The 23,913-nt window shown below is 46.9% G+C and overlaps 1 protein-coding gene across 1 annotated transcript in view; it reads right to left on the minus strand.

The window, feature by feature from the left end:
- znf407 (zinc finger protein 407) overlaps positions 1 to 23,913 on the minus strand; it is a 130,088-nt gene that overhangs the window by 60,720 nt on the left and 45,455 nt on the right. The window contains 1 exon segment of the mRNA XM_068730046.1: positions 9,483 to 9,557. Coding sequence (XP_068586147.1) covers positions 9,483 to 9,557 — 75 coding nt within the window.

Below are 23,913 nucleotides of genomic sequence, written 5' to 3' on the forward strand. Positions count from 1 at the left end.
ATTCCATTCTTCTTGCTGTCTCTTGGCGTGCGTAAACATTTATATTTTCACCTGTCGTCTCTAGAAAGTAGGCCCCTCACCAACCTAGGCAGAGAATTAAAACGTTCATTAGCGTTTCACCTCCAGGTCGGAGGGAAAAAAAGCATCAGAAAACACCAAGGTGGGTCTAAAGGCCCCCTGAGGAAATGTATTTCTCATTTGTATTGAACTGAATCATGCACTCGGGTCATTTCAACATCACGCACACGCTGACAAATGCACAAACACAACTGTGCTTGCGCATGGAAACGTGCAGACATGCGCACCAATACCACCGTGTTTGACACACACACACACACACACACACACACACACACAGGAACGCACAAATACGCACACTTGAAAGTCCACAAATACAGTACAAAGAGCTGGTCTTGCAGACCCCAAAAACAATTGAAAGCAAGCATACTTAAACACACGCATGCACGCACACACACACACACACACACACACACACACACACACACACACACACACACACACACACACACACACACACACGTCTGGGTCAGGGGGACAGCGGTAGCTCAGAGCCAGCTGTGACCTGCCGGTCCAGGTGCTCAGGAAAACCGCTGTTAACGGCCACGATTGATGATCTAATCAAACTGTCACCACGGCGATCCGCTGCAGGGGGAGGGGACGGTGGGATGGCGTGGGGGGCGGTGAGTGGGAGTGGGGTGAGAGCAGGTGGGGGGGAATATCCAGGAGGCCTTGTGCATGCTTACCGTTAGCCCAAATTGAGAGTGACAGTCTCAATAGTGAAAAGGCCTCTTTCCCCCCCCCTCTCTAAGTAATGGAGGAAACAACTCCAGCGGTCTTCCGGAGGATGTCACATAATCAAGGGAGCCCCCCCCTCCTTCCAACCCCCCCCCCCTTTCTATAATGTCTCGGCTCAAGCAGATTGTGGAGGGTGGCTTGAGACTTGGACATGAGGAGCTGGACCGTCGGCCCACACAGAGCTGATTGTGATGAGTTCCGCATTTCTCCGTGGCAAACACCCACACATCCACCCAAAGTATCTGAGGTGGACCTGATGAAAGGCCTCATGGACCACCAGGGTACTGCATACACATTCAGTCCTTCTGGGATACGAGGGGACATTTTTATGAAGGATTAAGTGATGAATTGTAGAACTATCTAGACTGCACATGAGGAGATGATTGTGGGAGTCCTGAGTAGTTTTTTTTGCGTTCTCTGAATGGAGTGATATTTCCTGTGAATTATAATGCAGACGGTTCCTCACTGTCCCTGAAGGAACCCTACAGCCTGCTCAAGACTGTCCGCTGCACGGGCTCCAGACCTAACTTAGGGAACCGCCGTCCTGAACCATGAAGAATCAGCCTCATATGATGTCCAACACCTGAAGCTAGAAGCAGCCAGCACAGGCACATCAGATACCAGGAGATACGTACTTCACATGTACGGCTGTTGATTTTTGCAATAAGTCATGAGAGGACAATATTTATAGAAGTGAGTTTGGAGTACGAGCAAGTTTTTTCTTGAGGGGGCACAATTGAAATGAGGAAAAGTCAAGTTTTACCATCATTTATTTGAGCAAAAATGATCCCAAAGTAGAGAGATGAGGTATGAATCAGAGCTCTAAATATCTTTTAAAACAGTTTTGGTGTATGTGAGGGGTTAGTATTCATAAGATTTAAAAGATTTAGTTTTCTTTTACTGATAAATAATAATAATTAATTTCATAGATATTGTAATCTAAAAAATAGAAATGTTTGGGAAAGCATTCTTTAAATTAAGGGCATTGTTCTAACCGTGTCGTGTAATTGATGTCAGTTTGGGCCATGAATATTAGTTTTAACTTATGGTGGTGACGGTGGACATTATGTCACATTGTTTACCTATGAGATGAAAATACACGCTGTGGAAGAGTATAAGTATTGCTTGTTTGTGCTGGTTGTCGTCAGAAGATGGTACTTATAGACAAAAATAATTAAGGAGAAAAAGAAAGAGAACAACATCTCAATCTCTCTCTCGAGTTCCACGGCATTTTAGCGATGCAGTGTGGCCACATGGGAAAATATGATAATATGTCTCTAGTCCACACAAAATAAAACGAATTAAGCTGTTCTATATTTAGCCGAAAAGAGAAAAAGTTCAGGAAGTTGTCCAACTTAATAGCGGCCTTGTTGATCGCTGCCTGTTCTGCGCGTGTTAATCACCTTCCCCAGGATATATCCACGACTGCCGCTTGCCCGTCCAGCTCGCATTAATTTAATCGCTGCTCAGCTAATTCATTGATTAATTGGCTCATTAGTGATGCCTGGCAACATCCATTTCTGCCATGACAGTCTGATGTTTCAATAGAAAAGAAAAACAGGCTGGCAGCAGCCCAGTTTTTTTTTTTTTTTTTTTTCCCCACAGTCCCACTGTGCATAATGTCCAACCACTGTCAACAGTTAGCCGCACAACTGTGTCACTGTTTAACTGCCGGGTTTTTGAGCCGCGGGATGTGAAATGAATACGAAGGTGAACTGTGCGCATTCTCCGTTCTTGTCCGGTTGAGTAATGTCACTTTGGTTTCAGTGGCGGGTGACATCATTCGAAGGGGGGGGGGGGTAAAGAGAAGAGAGAAAAAAAAAACAACTTCAAAAGCTGGAGGGACTGTCGGAGCTGCACTACCGAGATGAGGTAGACGCTGTTGTGAGAAGACGAACTCCCGCTGCAGATTTATTCGGCGAGCCAAGGTCGCGTCGCTCTGACATGACGAGTGGCTTCCAACTCCGGGACGAGCTGTCAGCGGCCAACTAACATTATCATTAGTAATAGGAGCCGATGGGACCCCGCTGCACCCTGCGGCAGAGGAGCCGGACGTTAGAGTGACCGACAACGACACGTCGATAAGAGCGCTGACGTGACATCACTGGCCGAACAACACCGCTGTAAAGGAGCTAGGATGACCTCTGACCTCTCTGCTCCGAGACACAGGCCCAGATTTATAATTGGCATTTTGTCACAGTTGTTGCTAGCAGGCTGTGGTGGTGTGCTTCAGCTAATGGCGAGGTAGAGATTTTAGCATTTAAGTGTGTCAGCTTTTTAGAGAACCAACATGCTTTCCTCTCTCTCTCACACACACACACACACACACACACACACACACCCTCCTCCACCCACAAACACGCACGCCCACAATTCTGCACCATATGCCCATGACAAGTGCATAAAAATCGTTCCCAAGCGATAGCGCAGGCCAACCCATAAAAACTTAATGCACCTAATTTTCCAGTAATCAAACTTTTATAGACTGCAATGGCTTTTAAACTAACAAATTTTAATTATCGCTTAATTTTAACAGCAATATTAACGCGATCCCTCATTCCGGGAGTGTTCATTCTCCATGAAATATTGAGTAGGGTAAACAGCGAGGCGCTGTCCGCTGGCTCCTGTTCAAACGAGGAGCCGGCAAAACACAAAAGGTGAGCCGGGGGTCGCCGAGGCCTCGCCGGTGCCGCGCCGGGGCTACGTGCGCTGCACAGACCTCTGGGAAATGGAGCTTCACGAGTGCAAGCACACAGAATCAGTCCGCTGACTTTGCACTACATTTACTACAAGGTACTGATCACTGGTGTATGCTGGTCCGCGTTGCATTGATTCTGCTTCAGTGTCAGACACGGGTTTACTCTATGTTGCTGCGGTAGCTTTGATTGGAGCTTTTTTTTAATGGATGAATACAAGAAAAACTGATTTCTTTTACTCCATTTTTCCACCATTTAAGGAGAGTTGAATATCCCACAGTGAGTTCAAATATCCTCGGCTACTTTCAAGTTAATATTTTGCCGCCGCCCTTTTCTGCGCTGCTCATCACATCCCTGCTTACAGTAGCAGCGGAACGGGATGTTATTGACTGCTGCCCTTGGGTGGCTGAAAAACTAGGCCTTACCACCCAAACACCAAGCCAGAGAGACAAAGTGCTGACACAGGCAGATAAGGGAAGGAAGAAAGAGAAAGATTAAAGAGCAGATTCATTATCAATAATTAAGGGAAAGGATTTATTCTAATGAATTAGGGGTTGTCTTTATCTACTCTTTATCTCCATATCACACTGCTAACTCTCTCTCTTTTTTCCTCCCTCACACACACACACACACACACACACACACACACACACACACACACACACACACACACACACACATATAGGCTCGTGGTTTTCTTTGTGTGACTTGACCCCTGCCTGCTCCGTGTGGTCCATATTGCCGCCACGCTGGCTCCAGGCAGGGCTCTTCCGCCCCCTGCTCCACGCGTCAAGCCCGGATGGTCTCGGCCCTCGGTGCCGGGGCAATATGGCCGCGCCGCACGGCATGCTGGGACGCGGCTGCAAGCCCAGAGACCGGCGCTGCAAAGCCAGATGCCCGCTCAGCCGAGCTCGGGCCCTGGCACAGCAACGCGACCCACCGCAGCAACGTATACGTATCTGTTCCGCCGTGTGAACATGTAGAAGTAAACGTGGTGCATTATGTAAACCTGGGCTTGACTCGAATATCGGTTTGCTGATGCGTCTTTTAAAATTAAAATTTCACAGTAGTTATTTCTGATTTAATCTACCATGCCAAACACAAAATTCTCGAGAGAAACGCTGACTAAAAATAGCGAAATTTACAAATTTAAAAGACAAATAAAGATACAGCACATTTACATAATCTACATGCTTCTACTACTGGTACTTTCAATCCACACTGAGCATCTCCTCTCACTCACCCTCTCTCCTCACTGCAGTCATGTCGTAACGGATGCTCTGACCATCCTTCGCTTTGTGAGTCATCACACCTGCGCTGCGTGCATCATGCTAGCTATTTCTGGGTCTGCATTCATGCCTTTTCACCTGCCTTTTTTTTTTTTTTGGTGTTTTGTTTTCTTCCGAGGGATTTTAACGCCCGCTGACTTCGCTCAGACGTACAGTAATGCCGCAGAAATAACAGCAACTGCACTCGCACTAAACTGTGAGCAGATTTTAGCAATTAGACATCTCCGAAAACACTGACAACATTCTCTCCAGCTGCTTGTATCATGCCCCCCCCCCCCCCCCGCCTACTTAAACAAATATATCTTTCTTCTGGGTTGTCAGCACTCCTGTTTCAAGAGTGATGAGTGTATTAGTTCAAGGAGTTTATTATTACAAGCGTGAAAATGGCAGGCGTTTTAACAATTACCTATGAAAACAGGTATGCGAGACAGGTCAGTTGTCTTTTGGCGCCCCGTTTTTAAAGAACTAATTACAAGCAATTGAGGCAAGGTCGCTGCTGTCGATCATCCTCTCAAGCCACTCCCTCGTTATTGAAGTGTTGGTTTAGGTGGCGGCAGACTCGCCGTTACATCGGGGGGGGAGACAAACTGAGACGCACAACAAGGTTAGAACGGTAAACTACGACAAAAGTGAATAAAAATGTAACTATGTGGTGAAATATGTGACTTTTTTGGGGGATGAAAGAGACTTTTGACACACACACACACACCACACACACACACACACACACACACACACACACACACACACGCACGCTTATTACAAATAGAATTTCAAAGTCCGTTTTAGTCATATAAGAAAGTGTTTGGGTTGTAACTCAAAAGAAGTGATGCACAATTTATTCCACGCTCCTCCTGCGGGGCAGCTATTCTCTTCTGTAATTAACACCGCACATTGAAAACCGAGGGCTGTGTCCTCTTTTTGTTTTACGGTCACGATAACTCTATTGTTCCCCAGCCGTTGAGCAGGAAAAAAGGCATTTCTGACGTGCAGCACTCAATAACAATCAATAAAATCAAACTGGTGGGAATACTTTTATAGATCGTGGAGACTGTACAACCATTTTCCCGCCAGGCCGGCTCAGGCCCGCGCAGCCATTAACTAAAGAAGGGAGATTATATATTCAGACGAAAATGCACTGAGGAACAGGGATGATTCAACTCTGTGTGGCATTACAAGTGGGTGATAACAAAAGTGACAACCTCTTATTATGACTCGGAGCTGCGGTGCAAAAATGTTACAATGAAAATCTTTTGAGATCACCGCAGCCCATTACAATCAGACGCCACGCGGCTGGGTTTAGGCAAACTTGTGAGGACACGGGGTCCTCGGAACACAGCCACGAGAGAGCACGCACGCACACACACACTCACACACACACACACACACACTCACGCACACACACGGGCAGACAAAAGGGACAAAAGCCCTCATCTCCGCTGAGTGCCTGCAGTGAGGAGTGGTGGTGTGACTGAGACGAAGACCCAGTTGTGTCACTTTCTAACAGTTCAGCTCTCTCTCTCTCTCTCTCTCTCACCCTGAACCTGTCAGATAGTTGGGAGTCTGTCATCTCACCCGTCCTCCCCTCAGATTCCCCCTTCCCCTTCCTCCTCCTCCTCCTCCTCCTCCTCCTCACTGGAGATAGAACGATATGTGAGGCTAATATTAGCCTTGTTGACCACCGTCGCCCACTACACTGTAATGAGACACTGTGATTGGATTACACAAAAAGGTATGGACAAGGCCTATTTCCTCATGTGAAAATAATCAGGTCTAAATAACTTGTGTGCGTTGAACCTGGCCTGTCCTGTGTTTGTGTTTGTGTTCAGACATGGTATTACCGGGGCCTTTTGTTTTACTTCCAAATGCATTGTGCGTTATTCTTTCAGGATGTAGCCCTCGGGTGTTGAGCTGAGGCCCCTTGCTCCTTAGGAGAGGTCAAACGGGGACAGAGTCCACCATGTGGATCAATAAAGTTGAGGCTGATAAAATAGAACTAGTGATACTAGAAATCGTAAGCCTTTTAAAACCCAAATCGGTGGGACTCTTCCTCACAACTACCCACCCAAAATAACTCGGCGCTTGAGACGGATTTGGCTAAGTGAGGCTTGGCGTTACCTACGGCTAGTCAGGTCTCTTCCTCCTCCTGCTCCTCCTCCTGCTCCTCTTCCTTTGACTAACAGATCTCCCCAGTGTTCTAAAAATACCAGGTGAACAGGGCCGTAGAGATGGTGATGAAACTGCCTCTCTGACACTGTCCCACTGCAATCCATCTCTCCACCGCCTGCCAGCCAGCATATGTTTGCAATTGGCTCCCCCCAGCAACCCCCATTGCCTCTCAACCCACTCCCCCCCTCACTGGTCCCCAGTTGCTGGTTCAGATACCACCCCCCCCCCCCCCCCCCCCCACACACACACACACACACACACACACACACACACACACACACACACATTTCCCCATCCTTCCCCTCTCCCTGTCTCTCTCTTTCTCCCTCAGCGACCGTCCCAGTCTCCAGGTCTGGGCTTTCAAGACCGGTGCAGTTATCAATCATCGAGCCAGCACTGTCATGTCGGACCAAACCACACGTACACACATAGACACACACACTTCCTCTCGTTCCTCCTCTTCTGTCTTTTATCTCTGCTCATCTCTTTGTCATCCCACCTCTCTCTCTCTCTCTCTCTCTCTCTCTCTCTCTCTCTCCTCCTCCTTCTTCCTCCTCCTCCGTTCTCTGCCTCCTCTCTTACATTTGCCCAAATTTGTTCCACTTAATAAGCCTTCCCCAATGACCTTGTGCTAATTAAGCTGCACTGTGTTGGAAATATGATGGTTAATTAATGATGAGATAAATTCTGTCTGCAGGACTGTCAGAAAAATGATGACACCGTGTTTTACAGGTTTAAATAGAACAAACCTTGTGGCCGTCCTCCCTCTAAGTGTGCATGCAAGGGAGTGTGTGTGTGTGTGTGTGTGTGTGTGTGTGTGTGTGTGTGTGTGTGTGTGTGTGCGCACAGTAGGCCTGTGTTTAAGTGTGCATGAACGAGTGCAGTAAAAAGGAATGAGCGACGGCAGGAGAGAATGGTCTTATGGTGACGAGTGGGAGTGGACAGTGTGTGTTTATGCGTAGAAACATAACTATATGGAAGTTAACATGGGTGTGTTTGATGCTGTGAGGCATAATACTTAATGGCTGAGCAAAAACACAGCTTCATTAATGCCTAGCATCCCTGTGTGTGAGTGAGCGTGTGTGACCTTGCTAGTGTTGCCTCCTTTTATCGCAAAAAAACCCCCACAATGAGCGCAAAAGGTCTCATGAAGGTCGATGCGGTTAGAGATGGGACTTTTTTTTACCCGTTATAGTGAGTTAAATCCAACTGCTGAAAGTTGATTCAACTGAAATCAATGCTTTTGCTGATTTTTGGCTGAAACGGCACTTCTCAGATGAGCTGCATGCCCACATTGAGATGGAACTGTCAACCCTTTGATATCAATATTGAGTTTTTTGGGTGAAAAATATTGTGACATTAGATTTTCTCCGCGTTGCCCGGCCCTACATGTTGTTAACCACGGTTAATAATCTGCTCTTAAACAAGGTGGTGAACTGCGGTTGCACTGGGCAGGTCACGGGTGTGAACATTACATAACTGTGAGGTATCGGCTTATTCCCTGGATCAATAAAGGTTACGGTAACAAAAACTGCGGATCACAGACAGACATGAAGCAGTTGAGGATATGAGGATTTGTTTCCATCTAATCCAGATGAACAGCTGACAGTAGGAATTTAGTTTATAATGTCAGAGTGATGGAGAGGCAGCTGGTCGGGTTTGCTTACTTCCATATCTGAAGCCACTTGTCAAATCTAATACCACACGTTGTCAAAAGTATCAATTTGGTTGCGGAGTAATGAAAAAGCGGGTCTGTTTCTATTTTAGCAGCTCTCTTGACAGATTGAGAGGTGTTTAACGTCTCGTTTTGGCTTGTCAGGGTGGGGGTTTGGGGGCTTCACAACTTCATCTCCTCATCTTTCTTTTTCACACACACACACACACACACACACACACACACACACACACACACACACACACAACGCACATACACTGACAGCAGGGCTCTGCTTCTGAAAGACAGGGCCAGGCGGGAGACATTGCACATACACAGAAACACACAGTCACGTACGCAGACAAAAATGGTAAAAGAAACATCATTCATCCTTAATTCAAGAGGGAGAGCAGCAAGTAAGATGAGGGAGGGAGCCAGATAAAGTTTGACAGAAAAAAGAAGGGATGTAAGCAAGAGAGCGAGACTGACAGGATGAGTGAAAGCCATTTAACTCATTAGGGAAAGGGAGGATCTCAAGTTTATATTTAACTCGAAATTTGCCGTAACTAGTGACTTTTTTTTCCCTTAAAAGCTTGCAGACCTCCATAGGGGTTGGAGGAGTCATCCTCCAAAATCTAGAATTAGTCGCAGGCTGTGTCTCTCGCTTTAGTCTCATGAAAACAAGCTAAAATACTTGAGAGGCAGGATCTAGGATAAAGACACGTATCCAAATCCCCATTCTCTTTGCCATGACTGTAAATGAGCTACAATTGATTTCTATAAGAGGAGTCTTCTTTTGACTGAAAAGTACACTGAGATACGTCGTCCCGTATGCGGTTTAAAAAGTGTTTAATTTACCTCTCTTTACGCTGTCCAACTCCGTGTTTTCCCAGCAGGTGGGTGCTGAGGTGTTTCTTCATCACAAAGGCCCATCTACAAAACACACACACACACACAGACACAGAACATGGGTTAACGTACGTAGCGAGTATACAAGAGCGTTTGTTCGGCATGGGTTCATTGCAACCGCGATGTCTATTTCAAGAACCAAAAGAATGCGTCACTTCAGTGCATATGTTCCTGAGAAATTCTTCCAAAAGATGATAAAAGAAGGACGGGACACAATGCTAGAAGATGTGAAGCCTCTGCAAACATTTGGACTGAAATGAATGAACTACAGTTTAAGTTAGACTCCAGCTGGATGTAAGCTTCCAACCTTGAGCTGTGAAACAAAGAAGTCGTGTCCTTGTTTTGGTTATTGCTCCAACTTTTCCTCCCGTATAGATGCGTGTTCACTTTAAGAATACGAGGCACCGTCTGCTGCTTGTACTCCTGTTTTCTCCCACCGCTAGACACTTCCGAACAGTCGCATGAGAACCCATCCCCAGACTCTACCCAGGAAACCTCATCTGACATCGAGTTTTGAATGTAATCGGTCATAAACAGGTTTTTTTGGGTGGAGAAGCTATTGTTCTGCTAATAGATGACAGACCAGCAAAGAAAAACAAGGACGTGAATGTATATGAAAACGTTTGCACCGCAGGAGGAGCGTGGAGCTCGAGAAACGTTTGTTTTACGAGCACCTTTTGTTCGGTCAGACGGCGAAGTGAGAATCTAGTTCCACATGTTGCGCATCAACGTGTCAAACAAGTATGCGGACCTACACACGCGTGCAAAGGACTCGCATGCACACGGATCTACAGCAAACGCAGTTGCACGCATACGCAGTCAAAAGGAATAGCGGGGCGCCGCGGCTCGACGGCGAACCGCAATGTCCGGACTTCGTCGAGGGCCCCGAGTTTACCGCGTCTCCCAAACAGCATATGAAAACATAATGAACGGATGACAGGACTAACTACTCTGACATCCAAGCTGCTTCAGCACAGTTTTCATCCCCTGGCCTTTTCATTTAGCACCCATCACTTCCCATTATCGTGCATCTGAGAGACAATGACCACATCTGAGAGCCGAGGATGGAGCTACATGAAAGAGGCCGAGGGAGTTGAACCGACAGTCATGTGCTTGGCACTGTCACCGCACACACTCGAGCCCCCCCCCCCCCCCCCTCACTGTTGCTCCTCCCATTTCTTCTTTTCTGGAGGTTTTCACTTTTGTTTCTTCCAAGTAGATCATTATTCTCTTTTCTCTCCGGCAAGCCCCGCCTGCGCCTTTCTGAAGCTTTCCTCCTGACTCCTCAGTCTTTCATAAAGCCAAAGCATAATTATTTCACTATTTATGTCGCTATGTCAGCTATTGCCCTTCTCTACCCCCTCCTCCTCCTCCTCCTCCTCATCTAACGTCTGGACGCACACACACACACACACACACACACACACACACACACACACACACACACACACACGCGCACACACACACACACACGGCTGTGTCCTCCATCCCATCATGGCCCCAGAGTCCCGTCCGTCATCGGGGCCCCTGAGGCCGACGCTAACTAACACCACCATATAAATATTCAAACATGCTCCACTGTTTTCGCCTCGCTGTCGTCACTCTGCATTTTCTCAATCCTCTCCAACTCAATCCATCCACCCATCCGGAGCGTTGCCTCCGAGTTAAACTGGGAGCGAGTGCATGACTAAATCTTGTGCTCTCCAATCAGGCAGAATGGCGAGATCAAAATGCTTCTTCTGGCCCACTGGAAGGAAGCGCCTCTGACTGACGGCGTCATCTATAAATAAACAAACGGCATAATTAAGATATTTCTGAGGGGGCAAACTAATTAATCAATATATCTGAGGGAGAAGCACGGCCGTGGAGCACTTCACGCGCGCTTGTTTAAGTCGTCGTGTTTAGACGCGGGGAAAGAAGGAAGAAAAAAAAAGAGAGAGAGAGCTTGCAAACATTTCTGTTAATTATGTATTACAGCTGTCCTTCATAAACCTAATTACAGAGCGCTGAAAGGCAACAGGGGCAATTTGCATATGCGCATGAAAGACAAGACATATGCAAAATATGATTTTAATTAGCATTCTTTGATAGCAAGGGGTACAAATCAAACTGGCATGTTGTGAGATTCTCATCTCGCCCATTTTGTACTGGATTATTCTCAGAGTGCAAGATGGGTAATGCCCTGTGGAGGCACCTGGCACAGGCTGCGCGCACGCACACGCACACACACACACACACACACACACACACACACACACACACACACACACACACACACACACACACACACACACACACACAAATGGGTGTTAATATTCACAGAGGTGCACAATAACAAGACGCACAACTAAAAATAGCCACACACAAAAGTGAAAATGCACACAAAGAGTGGCGACGCTACATTTACAATTAGCTATTCCCCATATGATTATCTAACACACCCAAAGTACTACTTCTGATTAAATGCGGGACGCACACACACACACACACACACTGATGCATATTCAGACAAATGACAGTCTTTACTCACAAAAACAGACATGCGCAAGTACCCTATCTCTCATGCGTACACACACACACACACACACTTAACACAGAGAAAGATCCCATATCTAAATGTTAAAGGGGCAAATCCATTTGTTTAAGGCAGTGTGTAATCAGCCCCCTGCCCTTGGTGTGTGTGCATCCTCTGCCATCCAGGTCAAGGCCTCAGCTTGTCGTCCCGCTGCCTTGGGCTGCATCATCAGCCCGAACCATCAGCCTTGATGGTTATTGTAACAAAGGGATACTTTAACATGCCATTCATCCATATCAATTCTCTTCCCCCCCATGAATTGAACTAATAAGGCTGTGCCTCTGCCCTCCAGGGAGGCTCATAATATCCATTGCAGATATGGGGAAAAAAAAAAAAAAAAAAAAAAAGAAAAAGGAAAAAGAAAGACGGAGACTCTGGTGTTTCACGTTCGACTTTCCCTTCAGACTAATCGGCGCGCCACAGCTCGTTAGGTCCGTGACGTGCCGGAGCTTTACCGATAAGCAGGGGAGACACGGCTCAATTACCCACAGTTACAATCTTTCTCTCTCTCTTCCCTCCCCGCCGCCCGATGATGAAGAGATAACATGTCAATATTTGATACAAACAACTTCATTTGCCTAATGGTGTTCCTGGATAGGCCCGTTTACAGGTCCGGAAGGGATGGCAGATCTAAGAAAGGGCCCGGAGCGACGCTCGGCTTAGACGCACCGCGGCCCACCGCCCCTCCGATCGCGCACGCCCACTCCCGAGAGCCGCGCACAACAAGGCATGCTGGGATAAGATACCGGGTCAGACGTGACATACTTTGCCAACTTTTGCGCGAGTTACTTTCGGCTGGGTGTTTTTTTTCCAGGGTCTGAGATTTTCACTCATATAGTTGCCTTGTTTATTTTACCCAGCAGCTCCGAACAGGTAGAGGACCATTCAACAGAAGGGCTCTTTTAGTCCAGCAACCCAACACTCGTATAGAACAATGGAAATGTAAAGTTAACTCAATATCTGTTCTATATCAACCAAGATTTGGGTTTTTTTTGACATGGCTGCAACATTAGAACTTGTGTCAGCTGTGCGTTATATATTATGTTCCTCATCTTCACGCTGGGGAAATGGAGTGAATTACCGAAACTTATTTTCTCAAAGACAATAAACTACCAGAAGACTAAATCAGCAAGGTGGACAAAGGTAGCGTGAATAACAAAAATGAAACAGCTGTGCGAGTTGGTGCTAACTACGGCCGTAGAAGAGAAAAGTGAACAGTTGGCACAATTTCTTATCGTTTTCCCTTTGAAAACGACTGAACATCCAGTTTTGCCTGCTGTGCGCCGCCGCAACGTGACCGCGACATCGGAAAAGCTATGAGCTGAAAAATGAAGCTGAAATCGAACAAACTGCTGTATTGCGATTGGTTAAAAGGTAACTGAAAAACCATTAGCAGAGAGCTACCAGATGTAGGAACCGCTCAACCCTCGCCGGGCGAAGCCGGCGAAACCTGGCGAGGAAGAGAAGAGCGATTCCATGTGGGAAAGATGAAAAGGGGAGGGGGGAATGAGCTCTGAAGTTATGGGACTGTGCTTCAGCTCTTTTTTAAGGAGAGGAGCGCACACACACACACACACACACACACACACACACACTCTCTCTCTCTCTCTCTTCAGTGGTCCGCTGGGCCCCAAAGAAATGAGCGCGTGTGGGCTCATCCAGCCTCCTGTGCCAGTCCTAATGATGGCCTCCACCTGCTGCTTTAATGTCACAGCTGGATCGCCCTCCATCCCTCACTGACTCTGACTGCCATCAGCAGCAGGTAGCTCCCCTCCGCACGCTCCTTCCTCCATCTCCTCCGCCATCTCGGCTCCCTTCATCTCCCGTCACTTCCATCTCCTGTTTCTCATACCACTCGTCTCAATATGACCTCCTCCCATCCATCTCTTCTGCTACATTTCTTTTTCTCTGCTCCCTTCCAACTCCCCCCCCCCCCTCCACCCTTTGTGTCCATCTTTTCTGTTTTCCTCCCCAAATTCTTCCTCTTTCTGTCTATATCATCATCCTCACCACCTTTAATTGAACCCAACTTTCACGTATAGCAGCACCAGGATTTATGGGAAAGGTGGTCTTAATTTAGAAAAATGTACAAGAAGAGTGTCACCGGTGTGACAGTCAGTCCCGCATTCTCATAAAAAAGGCGTCACAACTAATCTGACAATGATCTATTGACGGAAGAAACGCCGCACAAGCATTAGCTCGGTCAATGTCTTCGGATATTGCTCCCGCAAAACTGTACTTACAGTTGAAGTGGGAGACCCCCTCGCATAAGAAACAACTTTTGTCAACGTCACAACTAATTTACTCCTCTGAGTAAACACAACGTGTTTCTTCCTTGTTTGTTTTCTCATAAACCTCTTCCCGGAGAAGCGGAAAAACCTGCAGGTGAGTTGACAAGTCTAATCTGAGAAGCTTTGACAGGCAGGTGAACTGACAGAAGAACAGAAACCAACACTTGGCTGACAGCAGCCCTGGAGAGCCCAGACAGCTGCCGGCGCGTCAGGGAGACGGATAAACAGACAGGAACAAGAAGTCGAAAGATAAGACATTTATTGACAGACAGAGCGACTGCTTTCCTGACAGACAGACAGACAGACGGACGGGGAGGCATCAAGAATAAGGGCTGAGGAGGCAGGCTTTCTGCTGAGTTTACAAGGCTGACTTTAATGGATGTTCGACAAGCGGGGCCTGTAGCGGCGGATGGGGCGAACTGAACGCGGTGTCAAATTTGCAGATGTGGAGATGGATGGTGACGGAAGGATGGAGAAAGAAAAGCCACAGGAGAGAAAGAAAGGTGAAATGAAGGAATATGAAGAAAAAAAAAAAATAGAAAAAGAAATCGTGATGGAGCATCCAGATAAGCCGGAGAGAAGGTGAACGAGGGAGTGAGGAGCGGAGGCAAAATGCAGTTTGCGGTGCTGTCGCTTTGTCTGAGGGAAGCGGGAGGCGACTTTGCATCAATATTGCTCGGGCTTCTGAGAGATCCGCTTATGGAAACATCCCATAATGTAACAGATATTGGACAGCAAAATAAATAAATAAAACATCCGAATTGATTTAGGTTTTTTTTCATGCCTGTGCCAGAGCAAAGCACGCACTTGATCTATTCTAAGATGATCTTGATACAAAAAAATAAAAAAAATAAAAAGGGAGGCAAAGCGTTTCTCTGACGACTGATCAACGTCAAGCCTCTCAATGAAACAGACACCTCTCACTTATGATGTGTGTGTGTGTGTGTGTGTGTGTGTGTGTGTGTGTGCGCGTGTGTCCTCTAGTCTTAGAGGAGGTACATAAAAAGCTCACTTTGCCTCTCCAAAGGGGTTTTTGGATCATCTGCTGAGGCAGGTGATGGGCCTTGACGGATTGATTGAGGCGAAGTTCTCATCGACAGTGGCAGCGCCCCATAGAGTTCCCAGCTCCAGTGCACACTGTTCCATTAAAGGATCATTTAGAGGGAGAGCAAGTTCCACCTGCACTTACGCAGAGCACACCCTAATGTGAGATGAAACAAGACATTTCCAAGCTACGGGGGAAGGGAGGGAGGAAGGGAGGAGGAGAAGAAGAAGAAGAAGAAAAATAATAATAATAATAATCATGAAAAATAAAAATGCAGTCCCTTCCCAACAGCGCATTTCCATCTTCCAGAGAGCGCCGATTGATGAAGTAATCTATTATTGATATCATCATCGTTATGCGCTCATGGCAGTTCCAGTGTTGCGGAGCCCCCCCCCCCCCCCCCCCCTCAGCTCTGAGCGTCATCGCACTGTTTGCATATTATGCTACTCAGCATCATTATATTTTCTAATTAACTGCTTTAATTTGGGATTTGAATCCTAAGCGAGGGGAGAAACTTGAAAACGCTGAACAAGAGGGAACACTACTGGATTTGGTGTCGAGATGAAAGGAGAGGTGTAAAAAGAACGGAGGTACAGACAGCTACACAAACGACTATCGCGCTTTCCAAAAAAACACACTTGTATTAGTCGCCATATTGTGTGGGATCAGCACAAATATGATTCGCCTTTATGGATACAGGAGAGAAAACACTATCCGGTATGAAGACTGAACATGTCCTGAGAAACATTTGAAATGAAATACATATAACATCCCAAAACACCGGCCCGTTGTGAGGAGGTGAAGGAGTCTCATTTTAGAACAAAACGAATCAGAAATGCTGGTTGTTAAAGGGCGTTAGCTTCACTTGCTAATGCATCTCCCTCTCTCCTTCCCTTCCTCTCTGCAGTGCAGTTAAAGATATGAAAAATATATGTGCTTTTTTTTTTTCCCCTCTTTCTCCCCCTCCTCCCCTCTCTCTCCTTTCCACCGCGCCGTGTTAAATCATTAAAGAGAAGTCCTGCTCATTATCTCTCTAAACAAAACTTCTCTTAAACCAAATAAATCACCGTTGCGCGGCGCAGCTAACAGCCGTGAAGGGATAAATTACAAAGCGCCTCACTGGCAGCGCTGGTATTTTAAAAAGCTTGCTGCACAATTTCTATGATGTGCAGTAATTTGTAATGCAGGTTTCCTTATGTTTAGAAGGTCTCCTCAGGTAGGTAGTGTGTGTGTGTGTGTGTGTGTGTGTGTGTGTGTGTGTGTGTGTGTGTGTGTGTGTGTGTGTGTGTGTGTGTCGTATGCTGGGAGAAGAGGTGAAGGGTGGGGAGTGAAGACTAAAAAAAAAGAGCCTATTTGTGTTCTTTGTACTTCATATTAACCTTGTTTTGGCACTAAATCTATCACTGAGCAAAAGTAATTTACATTCCTGGAAATATCTTTATAAAGTTGATAATATTACTAAGAATAGACATTTGAAAGCTTGTATTGAAACGGTTTGGATTGAAGGTCAGAACTTCAGCTAACACGCTGCATGAAATGCCCCAGTAGCTTTCATATTGTGTTCATAACAAACAGCATTACATATAATCATTTATGATATAAAAACATCAAGACTCTGCCAGAATAGCATTGTTGGCAGGTTGGACAACACTTTTGAAACCCGGCACACCATCACAGGATGCAGCTGAAGGACGTATTGATGTAATCCGTTGAGCCGGCTCCTGAAGGCACGAGGTGTTTGCTTCCATTTTGAAGATTTTACGCATTGATGCTACCGAAGCTGTTGCGCTGGCTCCTCCCTCTCCGCCCTGCGATGACTTCTATGAAGGTGTAGCGAGAGTAAAAACTGACCGTCTGCGGTCCGCGAGGTTGCTGCGTTGCATCGGAGGTAGACAACACTGCTGATGTCGGCATTATATTTTTAATCAGCCAGTCAAACTGATATATCGGTGTGACTGTAACCAGGTTTTTTTTCCAGCTGACCGCGGCGTCATTAGAACAGGAGAAACACACCAGCAGGGCCTCGTTTCCTGTTAAAGAGTCTAATTGAGGGGAAAGCCACCAGCCTGCGCTCTTCACCTCCGTCCCCACCTCTGCACCCTCTGTGCTCCTTCGGGGATCAGGAGCCGCGATGAGCCCCCCCCCCCCCCCCCCCGACCTCTCTCTGGCCCCCAGTGGGCAGATTAAACTGCGGATAACAGGGCTGCACTTGGGTCCGTTTACAACAGCAAGCCTCCCCGGTGCCTCCTGGGGATATAAACCAACAGTATCCCTGAGACACCCCCCCTCAAAAAAAAAAAGAATGAAAAGAAAAAACGCAAACATGATTTATTCAGTCTGTTTACTGTACACTGTATCTGCCTGTCCTCTGAGAACAAATTAAATGTATGAAGAAGAGGGTGAAGAAAGGGAAGAAGAAGAAGGAATGAGCGGAGAAAAGAAAGGGAGAGAGCGATCAAAATAAATAATTAAATCCCGGAAATAAAAAATAAAATACATGAAAGTCCAGAGGCGTGGAGTGTGTTTAATTTGCACAGGAGATTTATAATAACAAGTTTGTTCAAGACACGCACGACACTGTGTTAGCGAAGATGCATTGCAGCATCTATTCTAAATCAAACATATGTTCGAAAAACCCAAAACTACGGCTCTTCAAAATGAGGTGGAAAACGGAGGAACGCCGGGTCACCGTGCTCAGGCCTGAGACGTTGAAACCGAGGAGCGAGATGGCGGAGCGAGTGAAAATTGAAAAGAAACAAACAAGGAAGACGGCCTCTAATTTCCAGCGCGGCAGACCTGAGGCAACATGACAAGCGAGAGTTGTATTTCTCTCACTGTAGTTTTGCTAAAGCAGATAATCCATAAAACATAAGGCCTCCGTATTGACGTTTTCCCTCAGCCAGCTGAGTGAAGGGCGTAGCTGGGATGTCAGGCCCGTCTGCCGGCCAGATACCGCTCTCATTATCCCCGCGCCTCGCAGAAGGGCAGCTAAGGGCACGCAAAATAAAGCGCTGCGCTACTGATCTAATATTCAGCGAGCCTATCAAAGAATGACTTATTAGGCTCAAAGACCCGGAACTGTTGGCGGGGAAAGGAAAGATTGCACAAAGTGGAAGTCCGCGCTCTCTGGGTACGGGAAGCCGAACCGCAAATGTGACATCTGACATCTTGACATTATCGGAAAAAAAAAGTACTTTCTCTCGCCCGGGAGTAAGTTTCAGAGTATTTCCTCAGCGAGGTGTCAGCTGTCTCAGGTCTAATAAAACAATGGACTTCCTGGAGATTGAGTGAGAGTACGGCTTAAGAATTTATACAATGCACCATTCAAGTGTTATTATAGATGCCGTTGCCTCCTACTCGAAGCTATCGCACTTCTACACCTCTCGGAAAAGTATGCACACGCACACGCACACGCGCACACACACACACACACACACACACACACACACAAAGGATGTCTTTGTTTGGCTATTGCTGCCGTTGTCTTGACACCCACCATCTGCCGCCCCGGCAACAGAGAAGAGTGAGGAGAAGACTTTCTCTTCTGGAAACTCGCCCTCAACCCCCCCCTCAACCCCCCCCCCCATGCTAGGTTTCGCTGGCCTCCCTCCCACCGCTGACGCTCTCTGATGCTCCACAGGTTGAATCACTGCTCGATAAACATGCCAGCTTCATACCTTTTTCTAATGCCTTGTTTAAGCCATCGCTGAAACGTATAAAGCGGTAAACAAACACAAACGATTTACAGCGCGAGCCACACAAACACTTCCTCCTCTTTTTTTTTTTTCCTTCTTTTTTTTTTCTCCCCCCAAGAGCAAAGAAAGCCTTGAGAAAACTCCAAGATCTCATTCAGCCATTTAATAAAGCCTTGTCTCATTGAAGTGTGTGTGTGTGTGTGTGTGTGTGTGTGTGTGTGTGTGTGTGTGTGTGTGTGTGTGGGGGGGGTAAATTGCAAAGGTCCTCCTCAGTCACATCCTACAGACGAGAGATGTATCACAGAGAGCGAGCACTCAAAAGTAAATGGATAAATAAATAAATAAGTAAATAAAGTGTGCTATGCAGATGAGGGTGACGAAGCCTCCATCTCGGGCCTATTCTGCGGCGCGCCGGCCATTCATCACCTGCACGTGCAAAGCGCCGGCTCCGGTCCTTAGCATATTCGCATATTCTAATGAAGGCTTGCATGCAAATGAGGACGACCTTTTCCTTTTGGCTTTTTCCTTTTTTTTTCCTTCTTTTTTCTTTACAACTTTACATTAACAGGAGGGGAGTGGAGAGCAGCGGCTGTAATGGCCATTAGAGCGACAGGCTGAGGACGTGACGTTGTGATCCAAACTCAGGGACGCCGTAATTAGGCTAATCTATTACCAGACGGCGGCTGTCAGGGATCTTTATGGTAAAGGACGGACTTGTCAGCGACTTTATTTAATCAAACGGGATCGGGATTTTTGTCAAGGGACGGCCAGTTGGACCCACAGGAAAAACGGTTACATGGGATCGGACACGGATAACAGGATCCAACAGGGGAACCCGCGGGACCGCGGCGCTGCCCCTGGGCTCTTGTTGCGCAACCTCACGTTTGCCGAGGGTGTGTCCAGTCTTGTGTCACGCCAATGGACTGATACTGGCCTGAACCTGAATATCAAATATTGTCCAATAAAGCTTGATGTAATACAGATTTTTAAAATGAAAGAAGAATGTAATGATAGCTCTGGTTGAAAACACGTTACCTCAGCAGGAGCACAGTAATTATTATAAAAAGCATGTGCTTTTTTTCCACTCTTTTCCCTTTTACACATATTTCCAGAAGCATTTATAATAAACATCAGCTAAAAAGTAACTGTATAAAGTGTCAATCTGAGGTCCTTCGGTGTCACTGTAAGATGTATTATCCCTTATCTGTTACACTTCTGTTCCATCTGTCCGTCTTTGCATCCGACTCCCCTCCGCTGGCCTCTCTTTCTGTCAACAGTGACCAGCGGAGGGGAGGAGGGGGGGGGGGAGAAGGCATCACCAGCCTCCCCTCTCCTGTCCACCAGGCAGGGTCCTGCGCTGTCGGCGGGGAGGCGGGAGAAAGTTATGCCTCCTTACTGTGACTTTGAACTTTCTCCGATGAGGCATAAATATTGAAATATTGAAATGAAAGATGCGGCGGGCGCAGAGGGGGTGGGGAGAGAGGAGAGGGGAGGAGAGGGAGGAGAGGATAGACGGATTGGGGGGGTTGAGGAGACAGGAGGCCCACTGAGAGAAGAGACAAGGCCCTCACCCCTCTGCCAGGCTGCATTCTAGCAGGCCGACAGTTATGGATAGGAAACATTACTGCTGCTGGTAATTAAAGCAAAAACTAATACTGTCTCTTGGATGAGGGGGTTTCACAGTGAGCATCCATTTGTCACTGCTGCACACTCGCCAAGGCCAGATTAAATCACACACATATTTAGTCCTGCTGTGCACAGAGGCTATCTATCCATCTATCTATCTATCCATGTATCTATATATCCATCCATCCATATGCATCCATGTATTCATCCATCTAGCCATCAACATATCCATCCATCCACTCATCAGTCATTCTAACTCCATTTACTAACAATAGTTTCTTCCTAAAAAAAAATGCTAAAAGGCAAAGACTGAATACCAACTGTGAGCGCTGTTGGCCGCTTCATTCCGGATCACTGGGGTCAGTTCTTCAAACACACATGTAGGCCAGCTCCTACTAAAGACTCCTCAGTGAGGCAGTAAGTGACTGACTGAGTGACTGACTGTGGAGTGGCAGTGAAAAGGCCACTGGCTAGGGGGCGGGTGGGGGGGGGGGGGGGGGGGGGATGAGGGGGATGCCATGTCACCAGACGGAGGGGATCGGTGACACTGAGCGTGTCACAGGGTGACGGCTGCACTCTGCTAGGACCAGCGGCCCCTCCAGCGCTGTCAGAGGAACCAGCCGCTCCAGATACTGACACTAGCAGCCACACTGACAGGCCAAACATGACTCGTCTCCGCTCTCGCCACAGACGAGGCCTGACGGCACACAGAGACACCAAGAGAAGGACGGATGGAGGGGTTAGAAGGGGGGGGGGGGGGAGCATATACATACAAACTGAATCTGTGTCTGCTAAACTGGACAAGTAGATCACGCCACTGTGTGGGAAGATTGGGTGAGGGGTTGATCGAAGCGGACTGTAGCTGCTCTCTGAGCCGATTGGTTGAAATGATTTAGAGGCCAATTGATAGTTTCCCCTTATTTTACAAGGAGTGGAAGAAGTCAAGAACTCGTCTCGTCATCGTTCAAATGGTTGAAAGGTGACTTTTGACAACTTAAAAAAGTGCAAAACCACTTTATTGTTCAAATGCGAAATTTTAAAGAATTCCTCTTCCTGTTTGAAAGGCAGAAGGAAGATGAATATATGAGGAAATGCAGAAAACGAGCCAGGTGTGGTCAGAAATATAATTGGATTGTAGAATCCATACCATGTTACTATGGAAACACTTAAATAGCAGCCGTGACGATAGCGTGACGACTAAATGTAAGGCAGCCTGGCCTCTTTCTCTCGAAGCCTCCTTAACGGGCTTCACAAAGGAACGGGACGTATTGCTCTATTTAAGTTGCACCTGATGTTACGTCAACAGCTTAGGGTTAAGTCAGACTCTCCTAGCACGACGCTGTACTGTCCTTACTTCTGATGATATCACATCTAAGTTGACCTCATGAGGTGCTGAGGAGTTGTTAGGGAGGAAAAACACTTTTAGACAGTTCGGATCCAGCGACAGACACAGCATGGGGGGAAGGTGGGGGGGGGGGGAGGAAGGATGACAATGATAAGATATAGATGGAAATATGGTGATTTGAGGGGGGGAAAGAAAAAAAAAAAACATGGAGGGGGAGGGTGGTAATGCCAAAAGGGGAGAGGGGCAGAAAACAGAAAGGAGAGAGAAACAGGGAGGATATGTAGAGGGACTCGGAGAGGGAGAAGGGAGCGCCGCGGCGAGACTGATCGCTGTTGATCTTCACGATAAGCGCTCCCGACAACTTGTGACCAAAGTGGCGCTTCGACACTAATCGGCCGTGAAGGCTGACCTGCAGCAAGGCAGCGAAGTTCAGTTCGCATAGGGCCGGCGCTGCAGCTCAGACGAGATGGACCCGGACAGGAGACATCCAGGCATCAAAACTCCCTGAGAAATTGCGACATGGCTTCAGTGCACTGTGAGAAGAACATAAGAGGAGGAGGAAGGGGAAAAAAAAACTGGAAAAAAAAAAAAACAGCAAGCAGTGATACTCGGTGCTCTTGGCAGTCGAGGCAGACTTATCTGGCTTGAGATGAAAAGAGAAGGACAGAGGCAAAGGAGAGTGGAGTGAGGGAGTCAATGAATGTGCGGAGGGGAGGAGGGTGGAAAAATATGAGCGGGGTAAGAAAAAAAAAAAAATAAAGATCAATTTTATTGACAATTATCTGTGAGCTGGACCGAGCTGAATTGGAGACTAACCTTGAACTGTGTGTGTGTTCAACCTCTGCAAGACATAAAGGGAGCGTGTGCAAAACTCTACCAACAGGTCTGAATACTCTCATGAGCAAACAGGTCAAAGCTATACGAAAAAATAAAAAGAAGTGAACTGTGCTACATGCACACTGCCTTGCACCGAGCACATCCTTCTGTAGTATTCTACTGTAGTATTCTACTGGGCCAGCTTCTGTTGGAACGGTCCAACTTTCAAAACAACTTCATTTTCCTGAAATAAAGTAGAGAGTATTATGTTGAAATATTTTCCCACTGGTGTGTTTTCCATCATCTGTTGGCAAACTAGACTGGTGGCCACATGAGAGCACCTTGTGTCCGACACTGACCCTCCGCATAATCAGGAAATAAGCACCGTAAGAAACTCAACCTCCGTAAATGGATCATTAAGGAAAAAATGCGTTTCACATTGATGTCCGTCGGTGCAAACCCACGGCGCTGAGGACACGCAGCGGCACGAAGACATCAGAAGCAAGACGCTGAAGAATTAATACAGCTGTTTTAGTGCGAGTACCTCAGACCCGCCTCGCTGTCCGTCAACAATCTGCTAATGATCCAGCTACCACAACAGCTCCATTCCATACTTTTCTGTCACACGCCGGCCTTTAAACAAAACAGACGTTCAGACATATTACACATTCTTAGATAAATATTTTTACTTTCTCTCAGAGCGGCGTTGTCCTCTGTTGCCAAGGCGCCGCCTCCGCGACAGTAATGGGGAGGAAACATGAAGCTATATTTTAATAAGTAGGGAACACGCTGTTTATTCAGTCGTTAATGACTACTGTCTCCCACTTAAGGCGCCACATGCAAAAAAAAATCAAAAAAAAATGTGTCCTTTGAGTAAAAATACATGGGATCTAATCATATCTGGCACCATAAATCATCTGTGGCTGTGTCCCTTCAGGACAATTTACGGCAAGTAAACATGAGCTAGGTGAGGAGCGGGGGCGGCGG

The sequence above is a fragment of the Cebidichthys violaceus genome, unplaced genomic scaffold, assembly GCF_023349555.1.
Source record: "Cebidichthys violaceus isolate CVI_PGR_0920_01 unplaced genomic scaffold, fCebVio1.0.p SCAF_49, whole genome shotgun sequence".
NCBI lineage: Eukaryota > Metazoa > Chordata > Actinopteri > Perciformes > Stichaeidae > Cebidichthys > Cebidichthys violaceus.